General features: G+C 43.0%; 1 protein-coding gene across 1 annotated transcript; it reads left to right on the top strand.

Annotated features, from left to right (window-relative positions):
* The first annotated feature begins 3203 nt into the window (after nucleotides 1-3203).
* LOC115605535 lies at nucleotides 3204-16002 on the top strand. The gene is made up of 5 exons (XM_030480151.2): nucleotides 3204-3369; nucleotides 12300-12436; nucleotides 13680-13781; nucleotides 14786-14897; nucleotides 15450-16002. Exons 2-5 carry the CDS (start codon nucleotides 12306-12308, stop codon nucleotides 15549-15551), a joined length of 447 nt encoding a protein of 148 aa, XP_030336011.1. The 5' UTR covers nucleotides 3204-3369; nucleotides 12300-12305; the 3' UTR covers nucleotides 15552-16002.
* Nucleotides 16003-16512: the final 510 nt, after the last annotated feature.

Below are 16512 nucleotides of genomic sequence, written 5' to 3'. Positions count from 1 at the left end.
GGAACCCGCTCAGTCCTCTTGCTGTCACCCGTGGTGACTGGGGCTGGCTTCATCTTAAAGCCCCTGTGGCCTGGGCGTTGCCCCTTCGTCAGAAAAAACGTCCTTGACAAACATCTGGTCATGAGCAAATGGAGGCTTGCAGAAGGCTGTAGCATGACAAAAACTGCCTGGATGTTAGCAGGGCCTGTTGTGACAGGACGGGAAGTGATGGTTTTAAACTAAAAGAGGAGATTCAGGCTGGATGTGAAGAAGAAATTCTTTACAATGAGGGTGGTAAAACACTGGCACAGGTTGCCCAGAGAGGTGGTGGATGTGCCATCCCTGGAGACATTCCAGGCCAGGCTGGATGTGGTTCTGAGCAACTGGATCTAGTTGAAGATGACTCTGCTCATTGCAGGGCATTGAGCTAGATGAGCTTTGAAGGTCCCTTCCGATCCAAACTATTCTGTGATACCTACAATTACCAAGGGTCTCTCATGCCAAAGCTCAAGTCCCAGTCTGAGCACACCAGGTGCAAAGAGGTTCATCACCACACGGCTGCAGGAGTATCTTCTGCTGATACTGTTCTGAGGAAATGTGCGAATTCTCCCTCGAATTACCAACAATTGTAATTCACAGCGAAAACTGGGTGAGAGAAGTAGTACCCAAGAAGTTACGGTATTAGTGCCTGTGCAGAGAAGCCTGGTTTATGCATACGAAATTCCTTCCAAAAAGAGAATTATGTTAAGACGCCTGACGTATATTAAGGTTACTGACATTATGTGATAGGCTCAATGCAAAACAGTAATAAGGTATTACATAATGAACTCCAGAGATCCGAAGAGTCTCTGAGGAAAAAATAAACTACTTATTCTGTAAGACAAACTGTCTATTAAAAACCAGATCCATCAGGGCAGTAGCTGAATTAAGCAGTTTGCGGCATGTTGGCCTACAGCAAATAACTGATACAAACCTGTATTTCCTAAAAGCCTTAATTGCCCAAATAGTTTGAAGGTAATAAATATGCTTTATGATTTACCAGATCATCCTATTGTAATAGGTTCAGTTTCAAGGATGCAGCTACAAAGGAACAGTTAAATTTAGTAATATAACCGGAGCTATTGAATATTCCCTAGTTTAACTGAAAGCGGCCGCAAAATGCAGTGTATCTCCTGTCAGTCACGTGCAGTGGAAATTTCCTGGCACCACCACACCTCTGACAACAGAAGAGAGCATGGTGCAGCCTTCACCGCCTTCGTCCAACCAAGAAGGTACGTCTGCTGCGACAGCTGGCAGCGAGAAAAGCAAACCTGAATCTTCCCCTTGCCATCCATCCTTTTTTGTCTCTGCGTCTATCATACCTTAGGGGAAAGCTGAAAAAGTACCACTTTGGAAATATATTAAATAATTCATTAAGGACAGAAGCAGTTGTTTGGTTTTTTTTTAATGTAAGAGTCTTTTAGCTTAATTCAGCAGTCCTTAATCGAAGTTACAGTTCCATGGCATAAAAAGCTGTTGTTTTGCTGTCTCTCTGACAGTTACATCAACAGTGTTACATCAAAGCTAATAATAGATGTTCTAGTTTTTAATGCATCTCTGCTTTGTAACATTATTGTTCCAACAAGGGAAGTCGGGGAGAATTTGAGAGCAGCTCAATAATGCTTATTATTATTATTGTATCAGGAAATGCTGTAGCGGCATCAACGTACTATCTTTGCAACAGAAATCACTCCCATGATGACATTTGCTTGTTTTATTTTAAGCTTGAGTCAGCTCAATTAAACAAGGTTACCTCTATATACAAAATTAAGCCCAGTTTCGGGAGGGGAACTATTATTGATTTGAAGCAAAGTAAACACGAAATCTGAAATATCAGAACTGGTAAATAGGATAAAGCCTCGGCACGAAGTGATATTACCAAGGTTAATTTCCCTTTTATTGTACCTTGGAGGCAATTTTCATCTAGCCTATTGCATGTGTAAATGTAAACACCACCCTCACAACACAGTCCTTGGCATGATTCGGAAGATAAGCACTGTCATGTTAGTTTTACAGATCAGTAAACCTTATGTATGGAGCCCAGAAGATGGGAGAGAAGGATGTTACAAGGAGGATCATTATGTGTAGTGCAAAAAGAAGTCGGTTGTGTAAGTGTATACACACACACTTTTTTACATTTAGAAACTTAGCTGCAAAAGTCTATGGACATCTCAGCTTCAGGTGGAGAGCTGTATCTGTGCCACCGTTCTGCTCCTCCTGGTGTTTACCTTCCCTCACACAGAGATGAGATCATACTATAAATAGAGGGCAAAGTCCACTCTCAAGCATTAACCAGTGAAGTCTCCTGTTTGACATGACAATAAAGTGTGGAGCAACAGGGGGTTTGGGTTCTTTAAAGCTCTTCTAGTGATGGGTGATACCAACTGAATCGCTCACAACACTGTTATCAACAGCACAAAAGAAAAACACTGGAAGTCCCCTGACCTCTCTAAACCTTTTGGGCAAGAGGTCAGTAGGATTTGAGTAGAAGTTTCTCTCTTTAACCCCTCAGGAACTCTGCTCTGGCTGTGCTGCCAGGGCTGCTCCTGCGTTCTGCCCCACACCCTCCTCCCTCAGGTCCCTCGGGATGGTTGGGGATGCATGCCCATCGCAGTTGCTACTGCTACACTGAACGAAGAGGAAAACCTGCTCCTCCCTGTTTAAAAGCGAAAAGTACCACAGCGTTTCCAACATTTTAAAGACTATCTTTAAATTATGATGTATCGAAGCCCAAAGGGATCCTTGAGCAGCACAGATCTCTGCCACCAAAACCAAAACCACTCTGAAGCTCACGACGAGGGTGGGCTCCAGCACACTCAGGGTGCTGAAAAAACCCACACGGGCCCACCTACAGCCAGCCAGTTGGAAAAGGGGTCCTCGGGCGAAAGGGGACCGCAGGGCCTGGTCCTGCGCTTGGCATCTCCACCGGTGAGAGCACAAAGATCATGTCCCGCCACCGAGGAGGGGCCACCCCACTATGGTGGCTCCTGTCCCTCCGAGGGGCCATCCCGGCATCGCCGGCTCCACTTCGGCGCCCCCATCCCCGCCGCCGCCGCCGCCGCGCCCAGCGGCGCCAGCCCGGCCCCGCTGCCCCCGAGGCGCTCCTCCTCCGCCGGCAGCGGCCGCCCGGCAGCGGGCCCGGCCCCGCGGGGGCGGCGGGTTTCCCCGGCGGGGCGGAGCGGAGCGGAGCGGGCCGGGGCGGGCGGACAATAGGGGCAGTCTGCGAGTGACGCCGCGGTGAGTGGCCGGCGCGGGGGGCGCGGGGACCCCCCTCTCCTGACGCCGGTCTGTGTGCCCGCAGGGCGGCGGTGGCGGCTTCCAGCGCGGGGCGCCGAGCGGAGCCGAGCCGAGGTAAGCGGCGGGTCCCGGCGGGAGCGGGGTGGCGGAGCCTTTGCCTGGGGAGGAGCGGGGAGGCACCGGCCGGGATCTCCCGGGAAGACTCGGGCTGCGGTGCCGAGGCGGTGCGGGCGACTGAGGGCGGCCGGCGGTCCGGAACTCGCCGCCTCACCTGCGCGCCTGGCCCCGGGCGGGAGGGGTTATATATGCCTGCCCTAGGGGTGTCCCGGCACGGTTCCACAGGCAGCCCGCGCCCATGCACCTCTGCCGGGTCTGGCGCCACAGCATCTTTGGCCCCGGAGGGGAGATCGACATCTTCTAAAAAATACGCCGTGCGGGGGGTGAACACCGTGAGCGGAGCGGGCGCTGGAGCCGCCGGGTGCGGGCAGCGCCGGGCCCGGGGCGGGAGGCGCCGGAGCGCGGAACCGCGCGTCGGGAACGAGCGACCCGTCCCGGCTGCTCAGCCTCCGGGAGAGACGTGTGTGTGTCTGTGAGCCCTTCCAAATGATGCTGTGGGAAGCTGCGTGCTCTGTACTCGGCTGCTATCGTCTAAGCAAATGAGGAGCGGAGTACGACTACTTTCACTCTTAGCAAAGCAGGAAACAGCCCTCAAAATAAGTCTGAGATGCACAGCAGAATGTGCCACTGATAAACATTTTTAAATATTCCTGAATATCTCGTTTTCTGTATCCGTATACGTTTATAACAGTGCTACTGATAACAGGACTGATGTGCAACAGCAGAGATGGATAAAGAAATTGTACGGCAGTATATACTCAGTGATGTTTAAGTCATTTCACAAGGAGTGATTACAGGAGCATGGTGAATTCTGTGATTAAGCAGATTTCTAGGTGTTTAAATTGCAAAGTGAGTATTAGCCAGAGTCTGCTTTTCTAGGCCGTATCAGAAAGACACGTATAACAAGACAAGTGGTCTCCCATTGTCATTTTCTCTCATGGGTACATCGACAGATTTAGAGTTTTGTGGTTATGATTTTTTTTTTATTGCCATTTAATGCATGTCAGTTGAACGGGAGTTAGGTCTGAGTGTAATGAAGAAAATCAACGTTTATTCAAGGTGTTTGATCTGATGTCAGAATGTCACCTCTGTAGAGACCTTGTCTTTCTGAAAGGAGAAATGTAAGAAAACTGCCTGCTTTGCCTGGTCAGTAGGTGTCTGTGGCAGCTCTTTTTAAGAATTTTTTGAATCAATAGGCCAATGACTGTAAGACCATTCAGAGAGGACTAAGAAAAACACAATGCGCTCAGCTTCTTCAGGGTAACAGCCTGCTAGCCAAAGACAGAGCTTGATCCTGTGGATACCAAAGGGAGTAGTAAAACCCCTCGAAATGCAGTAAGGATCTGAAATGAAACTGGAAAGCCAAATACTGAAATCAAAATGAGTAAGGGCTACAAATCTGCAAAAAGAAAATGAGTGCAGAACATACTGTGTTTGAAGAAATACAGTGCTGCATTGGGGCAAGATGACTCCTATGCATAAATCCTTATTTTGTTTGCTCTTCAGTTGGTTTTATACATTTGCTTGATTTAACAAGACACCCTATTTTTATTATTAGTTCCACTGTCTGCAAGATGTGTGGAATATACCTTACCAATGGGAACCTGGTAATTAATTTTATTGTATAATGTTATTATAGTATTGTTATTTTTAATAGTTTTTAATAGTTATTAATAGTTTAAATAGTTAATTTTAATAATGTTAGTATGTTTTAAATTGAAATTAATTTATTAATTAGTATTTTTACCACTAAAATATTGTCGGTGAACTAGGATTATAAATCATAGTAATTTCATTGCAGTGTTTATAACACTGTTACTACTGTCAGTATTTTACCAATACAGGAAGCCTAAGTAAAACTGAGAACAGCATGGCATTTAAATTCTTTATACTGACATGCAGAAAAAGAAAGACAGCATAAATAGTGAGTTAAAGTTCTTAGAGTTACACTGTACCTGCGTATCAAGACTTTCTCTCATCTTCCCAATCTGGCAGCAGTAGGTGGCATCTCGGAGGCGCCCGTAGGAGAAGACCACCAAAGGTCATAGAAGATGCTGAGTTTTCTGACCACAAGTCCAATAAGGTGTCCCTATAGAATGGGACAGGTGCGAGGTGGCAGTACATGACAGCCATGTGTGCTGTGCTGCGGAGTGCTGAGGGAAAATGGCAGCCCATTGCTATCCCAAACGTGCCAGCTTGTTAAGAATATGAATGAGCAGGTTTAGATTAACAATACTATTTGGTCTGTTGAAGCTAAGCACCTGCCTAAATATTTTATACGTTATGACCTTGGTGATCAGCATTCTTTAATCCTGAACTTAGCGTCAAGGCATGAATTCCGTAATCTGCTTGCTGGGAATGCTGGCAGGCTCATTGCAGCCACTTTACCTTTCAAGTGGATGGGATGGTAGAACAAGGTCTCTTAAGTACATCAGATTTCTATTTTTTTTTCCCCAATTTGATTGAATGAATGTTAATGTTAGATTGAAGTACTCCAATTTTATTCTGTAACTATTAATAATTATGAGCACTGCATGAATTTTTCTGCCTACCAATAACAACTTTTCTATCTGCATCACTCTCTTTAGGAGATTTCAAAAATAAAAAGTCTAAGATAGATACAAAATTTTAGAACAAATGTGAACAAAGAAACATTTTCCATAGCTTTATGGTTCCTTTATGGATTATTGAACTATATACATTGTCATCCTTACCTCCTGCAGCTTGGCCATGCAATTCAGGTAACAATTTTGAACAAATTCTTATTTATCATAAAAGAATTTTGACCTCTTGTGAGGTCAAACCTTAACTCCTTGTGAACAAGTAGAACAAAAGTGACATCCCTGAGATACGTGGTGCTGTCACAAAACAAAAATCTGAGTGTGGCAGAAAACATGTTTATTTTGTTAAATAGAAATGGTTAGTTTCAGTTTGGTATCAATATATATTTCTCTTCAGTGTTCTTAGTTCTTCCCATAAAACTTCGTGGAAGTTTAATGTTTTCCTGCAGACACCACCCTTACCCCCCTCCCCCCCCCCCCCCCCCCCCCCATTTCTCTGAGTATTTGGAAGCATTTGAAATAGGCTTGAGAGCACTGAAGGAATCAGTAGACTCTTCGAAGAAAATAATACTTAGCCTACTTTGTAGACTTATCAAATCACAGTTTTTTAATGTGGACATAACTGTACTATCTACTTTTCAAGGTGGAAATCTTTTGTTTTTCTCTACAGTCATATATTAAATGTCACAGTGAGGACTGGTGTTCTCTGAGTGCTCTAAGAGACAACATGCAAATGCTGATGATGCATAAAAATCTTGACAGATTCTTGACGTTTTGACTCAGAATTTCAGTCAGGGCCCCTTAAACATTTTCAGCAGAGGCTGAAATAGAAAATACCTGTGCAAGATCTTTACTTTAAAAGGTTTCCTCCATTTGAAGTTTGCTGTATGCATTTCTTTCTCTACTGAGGTGACAGGACTTACTTAAGGAATACATTTTTTTACTTTTAAATATAATCGTTTTTTCATTCCTATCCTGTGTTGAGGTAAGAGACCCTGTGTTAAATTCCCAGTGAAGGCATGTTGACTTACTGAGCATAAAAACATAAATAAAATGTAAGAGGTAGAGTGTATTTTTTAGATTTACAGAATTGTGCCTTTAATAGCTGTTTGAGGCAATCTGAAGACATGTTTATGCGTAAACAGTCTCCAAGGTCATTGATGTTAAGCTGACTGGAAACACAGGATGAGACAAAGAATTAACTTATCTTTGGTCGTTGACCTGATACTGCTTTAAAAATTAATCCAGCAACCTGGGTTAACTGACCTGCACTATTCAAAAACGAGTAACAGTGACTTAACTTTTAATCTTTCTAAGGGAAACTGAGGTTCCTGATGGCTGCCTTGCAATGCTTTGCTGCGAGCTGTGGTGGTTCCGGAGGCCACCCTGTGGAAGCCCAGGTGTCCCGACGGGGGAAGGGGCATCCCGTAGCCACGGCTGCAGTTCCTACCGCCTGTGTGCTGCCCGTGGCTTACAGCTTCTGACTTGCAAGGGAGGAGGAGGGTCAACAGACAGGGGTCATAGGAGAGCCCAGAACTTAAAGAAAACAAACCAAAAACTGCCTGGGATTTTGAAGAGTGTATTTGTCTTTGCTACAGCACCCTGGGAGTCCAGTATTCCTGTGTCTCTGAAACCTCGACTAGCTCTTAATCTTTCAGTCATCTTATCAAAGACTTGTCCTTGCGAAATGGCATAGAGATTTGTATTTGCAACAGGGAGGATGATGTCATGTTTTGAAGGAGTTTGCTATGGATTGGAGGTATATATGCAAACAACCAAGCCTCTATTTGTTTTTCATTTAAATTTAGTTTGCATGGGCAGCTGGTAGAATCTGAAACAGTCTGAAATATGCTTTGATACCTCGGGGGGGGGGAAAGGATGAGGGTCCTATCTGGCAATCCATATTTATGTAGGTAGGTGCTTGGAATTTTTGAGCCTGAACACTGAAATGAGATTATCGGTAGTAGTTTTATACTTTCAAAACCAGCTTTGAAACACACTAAATCACATATTGTAATTATTAATAGCTTTACTGCGTAAAATACTTATGATTGTATATGCAATTCATAAAGTGCACATAAATTACACTATAGATAAGTCATAAAATACATAAATACATAAATTGTAATAAATGCATTCAGTACGTTATACTGAAGTATCATTGTGCCTGTCTTAAAAAGTATTAAGTAAATCTAATTAAACCGACTACAAGTAAATTCCAGGACCATTTGTTTTCCCCAACTCACCTGCTGGCATACTTGGTTTAGCAACATGCTCCTTTTTCAAGATTTCTGTTCTCTTTTGCTAGATAAAAAAAGCCACAAATAGAAAAAACTGACTCTGCAAAGTAAAGACGGCGTCAACATACTCTTTCTACCAACGGTGCTTCATTATTCAATCTTAATTCTGTTCATAAAAGCCATAATTTCTATCTCGTAATTGGGCATTTAGAGGGCTGTTTGGTTTTCTGTATAAATTTGGATCTAGGCCTGTATTTAACAAAACATTAAGTAAGTATTTAACTTGAAATACATTATTTATTGTGCTGAAGGCATTTCACCATTGAAATTAAGCTTTTAGCTTGCTCAGTCAAAGCCTTTCAGAGAAGCATGAGCTTTTTGGTTTTCTGGCTGGCTTTGGAAATGATGTCTGTCACTGTCATACGATCCTCCTGCCACCTCCTCAGAGGTGTTGTGAGGACTCTGTTGTGGTCACTTGCTTTCTAAATCACAAGTCACTACTCATGCACACATAAAACCTCTTGGTTTCTGTAAACCAAAATCAATTTGCCTTTCTGTATAAATGAGAGAAAGAAGGAAAGCATGAGATGAGGGGTAGAAGATCAACACATCCTGCTTTGGAGAACCAGAAGGGCCTGTTAAGTGTCATGCACGCTCCTTTTGCCCAGTCCTGCATGGGTGCAGGCTTGAGGAACGGAATAGAACAGGTCCATATTAATGCACCTTTTTACTTGCATTTCTGTATATACCTAGATTTAAAAAACAATAACAGAAATCACTAAATGGTCTCAATTTGTTCCTTTCTTGCCAAGAAGGCAATTGCTAAGCTTTGCTTTGAGACGAAAGCAGACCCATCTTACACATCTCCAAGACAGCAGTCCTACCAGACTGCCTTTGCTGTATGTCTGTCCCGTAAAATACATTCTAAATCCCCTCTTTGTTGGCTTGCCCTTATATTGAGACAACTTGTGGGCAAAGCCAGCATACCAGGCTGCAGCTGAGTTGTGGAGAGCGTGAGCTACTACAGTTCCTTTTTTAGCCTGTGGGAGAAGGTATTATCGTAACAGGTGTGAGGTAGCATATGCTGTGCTTTGGGCTTTTGTGGTGGCATTGTTTGTTTACATGTCTGAGTTCTGTAGTGCACTGACTTACTATAAGTCTTTTTCAGAAGACAGTTTTCATCTCATAGATACGGACATTTCCCTTGTATGGGCCCATGAATGTGAAACTAGCATCTAGTCTAGAAATGAAAAAAGAAAATACCTTTTTTAGATTTTTTCTTTTCTTCACAACGCACAGTTGTAAAGGCTAAGAACAGTCAGCCTAGTTGTGCAATAGACAACTGACTTTTTATGCTGGGTTTTAATACATTTTATCCACTATAGTACTTATTTTACTAGACACCTTTAATGACTTTTCAAGCTGTGAAGAAAAAATGTTAATACGTTTCCATTTGTTTGAGTCTCCCTGTGGTACTCACAGGCTACAGGAATACTTCACTACATACTTAGATGTTTACTTTGTACGTGTGAGCATACAGTTGGGTTGCTTAACCTGGAAAAGTCCAACACTGCGTCCTTTGACTGTTTCTCTGTGCAGTCCACTGAGACTAACTGCATCTAGAGAGCTGACACTTTGGATGTCCAAGTGAGTACTTCAGCCTTGCTCAGCCATTCCCAGTTTCTCATTCATGGATCTTCAGGACTTCCTGGAGCTCCTGCGTGAATTTTGGTGGAGGTGTGAAACCAGGAGCTGCCCTGGGTGATCCAGTCTGTACTGCAATAGCATGTGTCGCACTGGACCTTGCACAAAAAATGGGCAGGGATGCACTTGTGGGAATGTGCTCAGCCATTGACCACCACTACACCCAGTAACCCGGTGGTCTAGGTGATCCCCTGGGAAATAGGAGAGTCAGTTCAAGTACCTGCTTCAGTAAATACAGCTTTATTTAAAGTGACACAGCTTTACTGTGGGGTATGTATTGAGCCTTGGCACCTGATTCAGAGCTACAAAGTCCTTGGGGTGACTGGGTATCTGAGAATCAGGTATGGTGCTGGAATGCCCAAACTCCTTCTATGGACATTACTTTCTTTTTCATGAATTCTGTTTGGACTGGGGAGAGAGACATACAGCAACACATAAAGGAAGTGTTTAAAACAGGAGAGGGGATCTCTTGAAGAAGATAAAGCATGTGAAACTATGCTCTTTTAAAAAATATTATTTAATTAAGCCTTTTAACTCACCTGTAAAACATGTTCAGTTTCTGCCACTCTTATATATAGATCCATAGGTGCCCCTTTCAAAGAAAGGACTGTGGTACTTCTCCTCAGGAACAGATTTGGGTCACAAAACTCCATCAAAGCAGTCACGATAAAATACAGAAGGCCTGACCCCAGCTCATCTTTGGCACTGCTAAACTACACAGCTCTTCAGAAGTCTGGATATATTTAAAATCCTAGATTATAAACTTCTATACGAGTAAAGCAGAAATGCTACAAATAGAAGGAAGAAAACAGAATATTAAACTACAAACTGTATGACACATGACAGTATCTACCCAGCAGAAATTAATCCATAGCATACTTTTCCCCAGCCACATTAATCATCAGTAAGAGGAGCAGTTCACTTCTGTAGGACAGAGTGTATTTTCATTTATTTAGTAGCACATTTACGTGTGTGTGCTTATGAAATAATGCATACACGTTTATTATTAATACTTTTGCTATGTGGAAAATGTAAATTTCATCTAAATATTGAAAGAAGATCAAGGCTCCCGCAGGGCACAAGGGCCCCAACCTCATCCCAAGTGTAAAGCTTAAGGAGAAAGTTTACAGGACTGCAGAAATGTGGCAAACCAAATCCCCGCCAAGCAGCGTTATGACAGATACCTTTTGCTTGGTTTAGCTCCACCTCTGAGAAGGTTTTATGTGAGTTTTATCCATTTGACCCGCAGAGAGCGTGCTTAAAAGGAGAAAGGAATCCAGCCAGGAGGAATCCAGCCAGGGGAAATCCCCTTTGTTGGTGTCCAAGATCACGCCACTGACAAAAGGGGTCAGTTCTCCAATGATGGAGCTGGAAGCAAAGAGATCATAAAAGAGCTTGCCAAAAACATGCCAGATAAAAACAGAGCATCTCCAGAAGATCATTAAATTCATCACCAGGCAGCCTTGAGACAACAGGCAGAGCGAATGTTCAAGGGGCACAGCAAATGTTCAAGGGGCAGGAGGAGTGTTACCTGCCCGAGGGCGTGCGTGTAGTTTGAAGTAATCTCTGTCTGCAGCTCTGATGTCACTTTTCTTGATAAGCCAAATAAAACAACTGTAATGACTACAAAAACACCAGCTCCGCTCCAAGCTCACTGCTGGTGAACTGCACCTCTTCAGTGCTGTTATCCACATACTGGCAATGTTGGAGATGCGCCACCTATACTGAAACCTGTTAAGTTTTGCCATTTATTTCGCTGAGAAGAGGACCATGTCCTGTGAAGTACTTAGGTGCTACAGCCTGGCTACTGGTTGTGAATAACTTTCCTGTTGTACAAGCAGGCAGCTCCACCAATTTTAGTGGTTCCTACTGTCTGCTCTTGCATTTGGAAAGCTACTAATCTGTTTAAATCTTTGTTATATTCTCTTTCTGTGGTGAGCTGCTTGTAATTTCCATGGTAGCAGCCTCCAGCTGAAGAAGACGCATAAACTGGGTCCTAAATTAAAGACTTACAAAAACCTATTCAAATTGTCTGGTTTTTACTTTGCTGCCCAGGGATCTTTTAATACCGGGCAGGTCATTGCAAATGGTGCCGGAAAGTATCTTGTACTAAGTGAAACTACTGAGAAACTATACTTATCTACACTAGCTATATTTACCTAGATTTTCCAATTTCTAGGCTGTTTTGAGCCAATAGGAAGCAGCAGCCATTTAAACGGTGCATGTCTGAATTGCTGTACATCTGCTGCGCCACTGAAACTTTCCTTTGACTACTCTCAAAATAGTTATCTTCACAACCCTCGCGTTCTGACTGGGGAAGTAAAAAGGGTAACTTTAAGAGCACTTTAAACAATTTCCATCTAAACTGAAAAGACCTTGTGTTACAAGAAGCCACAGGATTGTCTTTCACGACTCGTTGCAGAATAAGATGTCTCAAACGAGGAGAATCCGCGGGCACTTCGTCCTCTCCAGCTACACCAATGGAGCACCAGAAGAGGAAACCTACAGTAACCGCCGAACAATTCCAGACACCACAGAGCAAATGGAGTTTAATATCAGGTATCACGCTGCATTAATACCCTTTCTGTCCTCCCTGTCCCCCATCTCTTCCCTCCCCCCGCCGCCCCCAGTACAAAGCCCCAGACTCTCCAGAAGACTTTGCTAAGCCAAATAATCATAGTGAATACTACTCGAAATGGAATAGATGCAAGTGTAGATAACCTGTAGTGCTTAACACTGACCACACAAGATTATACTGCATTAAATGTCTGTAAGTTTTTATCCTGCACAGGGACACAGATGTGGCTCTTCATTAGAAACCCACCTGTCATAGCAAGCAGCTGAGGAAGCCATTTTTACATAATTCTCTAGGCGCCTCTCACAACAAACTGATGGTGCTGCTTTGGGTTTTTCTTAATCCCATACATACATTTTTTCCAGTTCAAGAGCCAGGGGCTGCCTTTCACCCATCTGTGAAAATTCCTTTCTGAGTTTTGTTTGTAGTTGGACTGACCAAACCAAGCCCAAGTTTTTTTAAGCAGATCTCTAGAATTAAGCTCTTAAGCCCACTTACTATTCAGCAGATTTTATAAACAGATCTCAGCAGAAATACAAGCTAAAATAAAAATGTGTAGTCATACTATTTTTCTACCAAAACAAAAAATCTAAATCAGCTAAATCTGATTTAGAAATCAGATTTGGAAATTTTTATCAGGAAAGTGTAAACAGTTTTTGGCATCAACGTGTACCACAGACATTGTAGGTCAAGGTTCTACACACCGCAGGACCTCCCCGAGAGCCTTTAGGTTTTGGTCAGTTCATACCCTGGTGCCACCCATTAGCTGGAGACCCACACTGCATTGTGGAAATCACTGGTGTAAGCCTGTCGGATGACAAAGCCAGCAGCTATGTAAGATGAAATATTTTCAAAGGTCTGATGTGAAGGTTGTTTCAGTATCTTGACTTTTGGGGGACAAAATAAACCACCCCTAACCAGAATTCCGTTGCCTTGTATAAAGAAAAGAGATGCCTAAAAAACCAGCATGTTTTTTCAAGAGTGCCAAATACGCAGCTTTTTATGAAAACATCAAAGCACTTCTGTATGCGCCTAAATACAGGTGTAAGATGCCTAATCAATAAACCCATTAATAACAGGGAAAAAACCCCTTAACATTTCTCTTTTAGATGCCCAGTTTAGTCCAACTGTTAGGGGAATAACTGTGTCTGACATTTACAGAGTGCTTTTTAGAGAATTGCTGTTGCAGTATTTTCCTCTCATGTGCCCATCCCAAACCCCTTACAGCTCAGCTACCCAGGTTGGCCGTCAGCTGGCCCTGATTGGGGATGAATTTAACAGGAGGTACCACTGGAAGTTTGAAGACACGCTGCTTCACCTGGCACACGGGTAAGTTACCTTCCAGGCACTGTCAGCCTTCAGATCCTTTTAAAAAGCATGTGAGATAGGTAAGCGGTACTGTTTTGTTAGAGAAACAGTAAGGTTTCTGTACACAAAGTGAAAAAATTTATTGCTACTACTGCTGCTTCATACAGCAGCTAAAACACCAAAACAGGTACTGCAGCTTGTTTTACAAGGAAGAGCTTTATAATGTAAATTGTTTCCACAGACTACAGCCATTTACAGTCAAAAGACTTAAATAGTTTCTGGGTATTTAAAATTTCACAGTACCACAGCAGTTTTTCATGTTAGATGGTGTCTTCAAGCAGAACTAAGCAATGAGAGGTCTGCAGCCTAGTAAGCGTGATGCTTCAGGGATGAACATGTTACTACATGCACCACAAGAAAACGTGGCTAGACTAGTTTGAATTGCCTTTTATCTGCTGTGAGCTGACTCACTTGTCATAGTCATTAACTGCCAGTTAACTGCCACGCAGTAATGTCCTAACCCAAGATACATCATCTGTACCTGAACCCTCAAGTACTCACGTGCGGTTTGACCTCTTCTCTCCTCGCTTCAGAAAGATGATGGTCACTTCTTGCAGACTTACAGAGAATGCAGTTCTCTGCTGCCTGCTGTCGGTCCTACACTGCTGCCCTGAACGCCGATTCGTAAGAGGTCAACAGCTCTTGCTGGGTTGTGCTGTTCTCAGTGTGAAACAAGGGCAAAGGCACAAGGTTGCCCTTCAGGAGCTCTGCTGCATGTTTCCTTGTCTGATGTTACTGGTCAGTTAATTCTGAAACCAAATTATCTCTAGCTTTCAAAGCCCTACGAAGTTGCCAGGTCTTCTTCCTAAATATTGAGAGAAATATACATGCACATATAGACAGGAACATACCAGGGTTTTGGATTTCTTCTAGTAGTTTTCTAAACCTTGGTGTTTTATTTGCCAATTTTTAGAATAAATTTTCTATCCCCATGCTTTTTGTTTTGTTTTTGTTTAAATCATCAGGGTTGCTATCAGTGTTTTCCAGACGTGGAATATTATTAGAAGTGTTATAAGAAGCTTTGGAACTATTTTGAACAATAACTGGACAAAGAGGATCGTCGGTTATGGAAGCTGGGTATGCTCGCTCTCTTTTTCTCCCACCTTTTGGTTGACAAGTAGGTAACAGCAATGCCCGACTTCCACAGAAGTGTCATTGAGCAAAGCATACAGTGCTGCTCTAGGTTTGGAGTTATTCCTTAGCTTGTTGGTGTCCCCCCTGTTGCCCTGGTTTTAATTTTCAGGCTGAAACTTCTCATTTATAGGCAGAGCATGCCACATGTCTGCAGACAGCTGCCCAAGTCCCACACAGCTCATGCGGCTCCCCCACCATAAGCAGCTGTAAGGGTCTACTCTAGGGGAGATCAGCAGGCCTGCTGCTGGTGGTGTTTCACCCTGTGTTTACCCCAGAGGAGAGAGGAGGGTTCTTTAGAGGCTGGATGTAAACCTGCCACTGCAGCATTCACAGTAGCCACCAGCAAAACTAGACCCCAACACACATTTCTGCAGCAGACCTGGACCATATTCTCAGTTTCACATTAACTGTGCATGCAGGCATTCTTGTTAGCTTTCCTGCACCACCTTTTTGCTGCTCTGTTATTTCTAATTCCCTTCCCTTTTCTTTCCACAGATTTGCAGGCTTCCTTTTAGGTGCGTCTGCCAGAAGCTGGTGCCTGCAGCCTTGCTTGTTGTTGCCTTTTGGTGGGCCATGAATTATGGACTGCAGAATTAACACAGAGAATTACAATAGGAGGTCATTGCTGGACTCTGACCAATATCATTAACACCCAGGTGGTGGCAGTTGGTTTGTTTTTCAAATTTACACTGATAAAAATCTCTTTTATATTTAAAACCTAGGCTAGTGCTGGGTCACTGCTGTTTCGTACCTTTTTTAAAGAAGAAAAACGTTTAAAATAAGGAGGTTGTTGCTGGATAACTGCCTGACTTGCTAGTTTTGAAATGTGACTCCAGGCGATTAGAAAGTCTGTCTTTTTTTTTTTTGAGTTTGTTTTACTGCAATATAAAGTGTCTATTTCATATAAATGAGTTTCTTAAAGAGATTCCGGATGTGAGGAGGACTGAAGGCATGCTGGACATCCTTTAAATTTTAACACTGTAAAAACAATAGTAAAGATTAAAACCATGATACTTTTTTTAAAAATTAAATTGTTGCTTCAAATGTTTCACAGTGTTATCTACTTTATTTTCCAAGACTGTGCTATCACACATTACTAACAATGTCTTGTCTTGTGCATTTTGCTATCTAGGACTACAGGACAGGCTTCATTTGATTATTAGGTAGTACAATTAGCATATGAAATGATAGCTTATTGGAAGAAGAATGGCTAGGATGTGCTAGCAAGTAAGTTGGTTGGGTTGGTAGTACTTGAGGGCCACTCAAGGCAAGCTATTACCTTTACAGAATTTGTCAGAAATCTGCTAATAGCTTTTCTATTCTTCTGCCTCTTTGCAAAGTAAAACTTTTTGAGTTATCCAGAAAAACTAAGAATTTGATTGAATTTGGGAAAGGGATTTTTTTGATGAGAGATGTCTTTTTGGAAGGCCTAGGGGGAAAGAGATGCCTAAGGGAAACCTGAGCACAGCTTGCAGGATGGAGATGGTCTAAGTGTCACCCTTGCATAGTCCATAGGCAGCCATCAGGACACAGTTGAGTTTCTCCTCTCTCGACAACA

Source organism: Strigops habroptila, chromosome 3 (assembly GCF_004027225.2).
Source record: "Strigops habroptila isolate Jane chromosome 3, bStrHab1.2.pri, whole genome shotgun sequence".
NCBI lineage: Eukaryota > Metazoa > Chordata > Aves > Psittaciformes > Psittacidae > Strigops > Strigops habroptila.
Note: the sequence above shows the minus strand (reverse complement) of the source record. Positions and strands in the feature narration are given on the sequence as shown.

What these genes read in the sequence shown, in the direction of transcription:
- LOC115605535 (XM_030480151.2), top strand. Translation starts at nt 12,306, where the DNA reads ATGTCTCAAACGAGGAGAATCCGCGGGCACTTCGTCCTCTCCAGCTAC. An exon ending in CTGCTTCACCTGGCACACGG is followed by an intron (nt 13,782 to 14,785) that starts GTAAGTTACCTT and finishes TTAAATCATCAG; the next exon opens with GGTTGCTATCAGTGTTTTCC. An exon ending in TCGTCGGTTATGGAAGCTGG is followed by an intron (nt 14,898 to 15,449) that starts GTATGCTCGCTC and finishes TTCTTTCCACAG; the next exon opens with ATTTGCAGGCTTCCTTTTAG.